Source organism: Sapajus apella, unplaced genomic scaffold (genome assembly GCF_009761245.1).
Source record: "Sapajus apella isolate SASKATOON/1434 unplaced genomic scaffold, GSC_monkey_1.0 scaffold2, whole genome shotgun sequence".
NCBI lineage: Eukaryota > Metazoa > Chordata > Mammalia > Primates > Cebidae > Sapajus > Sapajus apella.
The window spans coordinates 28,919,134-28,925,133 of record NW_022436942.1 but is presented as its reverse complement, the minus strand read 5'-3'; the positions used below and the strand labels follow the sequence as shown (position 1 = coordinate 28,925,133).

Below are 6,000 nucleotides of genomic sequence, written 5' to 3'. Positions count from 1 at the left end.
AAGCAGAGTTGACAGGCCAGTTATTTTAATACAAATAAGCAAGTAAGAAGAGGGCTCAAGATAATAGCCCTTGACATTCAATGTGTAGAAAGTCCAGGAAGAACACTGGCTTCAGTCGTGACCCGTGAGCAGAAAGTGGGTATCTCTGCTGCATCACCAAATGGCTCTGCAGAATCCCCGTTAACAAGGGGCTCCTCAGCGGTGTGGTCCATGGCACGCGATTCAGCAGCGAAGTCACTGGACAAGGAGCGAGGGTGTGCCGGCGCCTCACCCACCCTGGCATTCTATTCAGAGAGCAGGCAGGCTGATAGATTGGTTGTTTCTGGACTAGAGTTTTCAAATTTAAAATGATAAATGCTTCTAGTTAAAAAATATTCAGCTAGGTGCAGTGGCTCACGCCTATAATCCCAACACTTTGGGAGGCCCAGGCGAGTGAATCACAAGGTCAGGAGTTCGAGACCAGCCTGGCCAACATAGTGAAACTCCGTCTCTACTAAAAATACAAAAATTAGCCGGGTGTGGTGGCGCACACCTGCAATCCTAGCTACTCAGGAGGCTGAGGCAGGAGAATTGCTTAAACCTGGGATGCAGAGGTTGCGGTGAGCCGAGATCTCACCATTGTACACCAGCCTGAGCAGCAAGAGTGAAACTACATCTCAAAGAAAAAAAAATTCAAGAGTACAAAAGGATGTAAATAGAAAAGTCAGCATCCCTATCACCCACAAACCTTCAGGTAGATTTTCCAGAGTTAATCAACATTATTTCTTACAGATACTTTTATGCACACACAAAGACATACGTATATTTTTTCACAGATGGGAACCATAAAAACTATTCTGAAATTTGCTTTTTTCCTTCCCTATTTATTTATCCAGAATAACTTCCTGTATCAGAATACGTGGATTTATCTCCTTATTTTTAACAACTGCTGTATGTATAAAGTAATATAACAGATAAGCCCCCAATCTAAATGACTTCACATAATTAATATTTATTTCTCATTTACCTCAGTCTAACTGAGGATCAAGTGGGAGTGAGGAGGGTAAGGAGATGCTTTGCTCTTAGCACATATTCAGGGATCCAGGAGGACCACAGCCCTGCCACCTTCAACATATGACTTCCACGTACTTGGTGGCTCCTAAAGTCACTCTGGGTGATAATATCCAGCCAGCAGGTGGGGAAGGAGAGTGTGGAGAAGGGTGAAAGGTTTATTTTGCAATGAGCCAAGTCTAGAGGTGACATCTAACACTTCTGCCCACATTACTTCCATTGGCCAAAACAGGAAGAGTTTCTCCTCTAGATCAGCACTAGGAAATTCTCCTGACCTGACAGCTGCTTGCCTGGAACAACTGGACACTATGGAAGGGAAGTGCACACCTTTCACAGGTGATCAACCATACCTGACACAGGTGCCCTGTAGGAATACATTCGAATTTATTTAAGATCCAGAAGGCTAGCTTTCTTCTCTTCCTTCTGCTTTTCTACTTATCTGTTGTCAATGGCAAGTTTTTAAACTGTGGAAAGATAAAATCTGATAAGAACGAAGACACAAGAAAGTAGACACCTGTAACCATTGCTGGTGGGAGCGTGTACTGGTTCGGATTTGGTGGGTAGAGAGGAGCCATCGATGAAAAACCTGTCAACAATGTGTATATGTGACCCAGCAACACTTTTTTTTTTTTTTTTGAGATGGAGTCTCACTCTGTCACTCAGCCTGAGTGCAATGGCTCCATCTCAGCTCACTGCAACCTCTGCCTCTCAGGTTCAAGCAATTCTCCTCCTTTAGCCTCCTGGGTAGCTGGGATTACAGGCATGCACCACCACACCTAGCTAATTTTTATATTCTTTAGTAGAAATGGGGTTTTACCATGTGGCCCAGGCTGGTTTCAAACACCTGGGTTTAAGTGATCTGGCTGCCTCAGCCTCCCAAAGTGCTGGGATTACAGGCATGAGCCACCACACCTGGCCTGATCCAGCAACGCTTCTAAGGACGGTTTCTAAAGAAATGAGTGAATCGCTGCTCACATCAGTATGCGCGTGGATGTTTATAACAGTCCTGCATTGTAAATAACCTAGATGCCTAACCACAGAGAACTGTTTAAATTACTGTAATCCCAGCATTTTGGGAGGCCAAGGTGGGAGACTGCTTGAGCCCAGGAGTTCAAGATCAGCTTGGGCAACATGGTGAAACCTCATCTCTATAAAAAATAAAAAAATTAGCCGGCCATGGTGGTGTGCGCTGATAGTCCCAGCTACTCAAGAGGCTGAGATGAGAGGGTCACTGGAGCCAGGGAGGTCGAGGCTGCAGTGAGCCAAGATTGCACCACTGCACTCCAGCCTGTGTGGCAGAATGAGACCCTGTCTCAAAAAAAAAAACAAAAAACCTCCTAAAGTGCAATTTTAAAAAAAGCAAATGATTACTTGTAGCAAAAAGGCTAGAGAACACATTCAAACGTGTACAGTATTTATCTGTGGGTAATAGAACTATGGGTGTTTTTCATTTTCTTCTTTCACACCTTTATGTAATGTGTTAATATTTTATCATTAGGAAAGAAACAGCAAAGCTATTTTCAGCTTGAAATGAAAAAAGTTGATAAAGGGGATTGGGGCTTAGGTGATTAAAAGCAAGCATGTGAGTCAGACATGGCCTCCCAGCCCCTGCTGGTCTGTTGCGATGTCGCAGGACACTCAAGTTGCTATCAGAAGCACTTTTCTCTGTCAAAGTGACTGGCTTTTGTCACGCAATCCCCAGGTTATAATGGGAAAGTAGGATAGGGCCCAGAGCACTCAGCCGAGCCAGCCCTGCTGGGTGAGTCGGTCCTCTGGGGTTCGCTATGCCCCTGACCTCCGCATGGGGAACACCATCAGGGCCCTTGTGGCCTTCATCCCTGCTGACCGCTGCCAGAACTATGTGGTCAGGGACCTCCATGAGATGCCGCTGGACAAGATGGTGGATCTGAGTGGGAGCCAGCTACGGCGCTTCCCCGTGCATGTGTGCTCCTTCAGGGAGCTGGTCAAGCTCTACCTAAGCAACAACCACCTCAACAGCCTGCCCCTGGAGCTGGGGCAGCTACAGAACCTGCAGATTCTGGCCCTGGATTTCAACAACTTCAAGGCTCTGCCCCAGGTGGTGTGCACCTTGAAACAGCTCTGCATCCTCTACCTGGGCAACAACAAACTCTGCGACCTCCCCAGTGAGCTGAGCCTGCTCCAGAACCTCAGGACCCTGTGGATCGAGGCCAACTGCCTCACCCAGCTGCCGGATGTGGTTTGTGAGCTGAGTCTCCTTAAGACTCTGCATGCCGGCTCCAATGCCCTGCGTCTGCTGCCAGGGCAGCTCCGGCGCCTCCAGGAGCTGAGGACCATCTGGCTCTCAGGCAACCGACTAACCGACTTCCCCGCTGTGCTGCTTCACATGCCCTTCCTGGAGGTGATTGATGTGGACCGGAACAGCATCCACTACTTTCCCAGCCTGGCCCACCTGTCAAGTCTGAAGCTGGTCATCTATGACCACAATCCTTGCAGGAACGCACCCAAGGTGGCCAAAGGTGTGCGCCGTGTGGGGAGATGGGCAGAGGAGACCCCAGAGCCTGACCCCAGAAAAGCCAGGCGCTATGCACTGGTCAGAGAGGAAAGCCTTGAGCCACAGGCACCTGCCCCACCTCCTCCACTTCCTCCTACTGACTCCTGAGGAGCTTCAGTTGCATGTCAATGCCAAGGACCCAACTGCAGCCTGTTGAGGATGCCTCTTTATTGGAGTGAAAAGGATGGTGCTGGGTCCTTCAGGTGTGGCTCTGCTAGTAGAGGTTGATGGAGAGAGCCAGGTGGAATGTCATAAATCACACTGAGAAGAAAACATTTCTGGCCAACAGCACCTCTTCCAGAGGGGAGTTGTGTGCCAGTGATGGCATGACAATCCAGAGATCCTAACTTCTTTGCAAGAAAATAGCTTCTACATGCAGATATTTTGAAACACTGAAGAGCAAAAAGAGCTGGGACACTGAACTCCTGCACTCTCCAGAAGTGACTGGTCATGAGGCTCATGAGCTCCTCAAATAAGGTATTTGTCATAGAACTCAATATTCTGGTGGTCTGTCCCTCTGCAGGACATATTTTCTTTACTGTAAATGACCATAAACAGTATCAATGTATCATTGATTGAGGCCACCGAAAAGGATATTTCCACTTAGTCAATCAGTAAGATTCACAGAAAAAAGTTATTGCAAAGGCTCGAGATCAAACTCTTTCCCTAGCAGTTTAGTGCCTGCTGAAAAGATCCCTGATGGACAATACCTCTTGGTGAACTCCAGCTGCCCCTTTTATTATTCTTAGAGACCAGGTTTCACTCTGTTGCTAGGCTGCAGTGCAGTGGCACAATCATGGCTCATTGCAACCCAAACTACAGGGCTCAAGCCTTCCTCCCGCTTCAGCCTCCCAGTAACTGGTACTACAGATGTGAGTACTGGGTTAAGTCTTTAATTTTTTTTGTAGAGATGAGGTCTTGCTATGTTGCCTAAGCTAGTTTCAAACTCCTGGGCTCAAGCAATGCTCCTGCTTCAGCCTCCCAAAGTGCTGGGGTTATAGGCATGAACTACCACACCCAGCCTTCACCTGTCACCTTAAACTTGACAGTGATTCATGCTGGTTTAGTTCATTTTCCCTAAAAGGTTTGACCCAAGATCTGCTCCCAACAGTTTACTGTGACTGACGTTGGAAGTCATCTGGAAGATAGAACCTCTGTGGCAATACGGTCTCATTAAAGTCAAGCCTTGTAATGTCTGGCTCTCTCCCTGGAGCAAAGCCCTTCTGTTTATTCACACTAATGAGCCAGAGCTGAGCTAAACTGAATCCCCATCCTTGGAGGAAAACCACATTTCCAGAAGCATATTAGTTTAAAGACAGTAGGTGAGAAATGTGTTCACTTGAAACAAGCACTTTGAAATTTGAATAGCAAGGTGTAGTGTATATAGGAAGTCTCTGCCTCTTTAGCTAGTATCTCTGCCTTTGTTTCAATGTGTTTTGATTTTTATAGACTATTTTGACAGTGTATAAACGGAGGTATTTTGTTTTGGAAAGTATGTAAATTGTGACCTTCTCACAAATATATAAACTTTAAAGAAATTGTCAGTGGGTGATTTAATAATACAATTCTTTATGTACTTGAACCTTTTCAGCAAACAAGGACACAAAAAATGTCATCTTAATGAAAACATACACTACTGAGTTTTTAAAAGGACCTTTTCCATAAAAGCATCTTAACCCAGCAAAGTTTGGTTCCAAAATGACATTACACAGCAGACTTGTTTTCATGTTTGTCTTCCTACCAGAAATATTTCCTGTTAACCAGAGGAAGTTCCATGATTTTGCATAATTCCTTCCTATCGCCACATCCCATCTGCACAGCATTTGCAACCCATTGATCAGACTACCAAAAAAGGCCCCTTTAATCATTTAATGTAATAGGTTTAAACTTTTAGGTCAAACATATTCAACTCCTTTTGAAACAAGTCCAGATTTCTGTTGGACAGTTAGGATTTATCTCATTTCTAGTAACTGAAGCCAAATTATACTCAGCTGATGCTAGAAACTTCTGTCAACAGAACTTGCATTCTAAGCTTAATCTATAGCAAGGTTTATAGATTGCTGACTTTCTCTTGACCCTGTCTTCCCCTTCCCAAGATTAATGGGCCACCTTTTCCCATGTAGTTGCAGATTATAACCATAAAACAGAGTGAAGCCAATTGATCCATACAGAGTTCTCATCTAATGAGCTAACTGGTCTGAATCAATAGTCAAATTATAAACATTTTGGCCCATAATCAAGCTGTTTTCTTCTAAAACAATCAATACTCAACAAACATTTCTCAAACAGTATGGTGAAGTGTTTGCTACTGAATTTGCTTTCCAAAAATGTTTTCACTGCAGGTTTTCAATCAATTTTATAAAGTATATAAATGCATACTTATATTTCTGTAACCCTTCTGATGTTTCCTAGAAATG

General features: G+C 44.9%; 1 protein-coding gene across 1 annotated transcript; it reads left to right on the top strand.

Moving 5' to 3' along the window:
- Window positions 1-2,534: 2,534 nt before the first annotated feature.
- LRRC10 (leucine rich repeat containing 10) lies at window positions 2,535-5,121 on the top strand. The gene has a single exon (XM_032295359.1). It carries the CDS (start codon window positions 2,852-2,854, stop codon window positions 3,689-3,691), a length of 840 nt encoding a protein of 279 aa, XP_032151250.1. The 5' UTR covers window positions 2,535-2,851; the 3' UTR covers window positions 3,692-5,121.
- The last annotated feature ends 879 nt before the right edge of the window (window positions 5,122-6,000 follow it).

Coding starts and splice junctions, on each gene's coding strand:
- LRRC10 (XM_032295359.1), top strand. CDS start 2,852: ATGGGGAACACCATCAGGGCCCTTGTGGCCTTCATCCCTGCTGACCGC.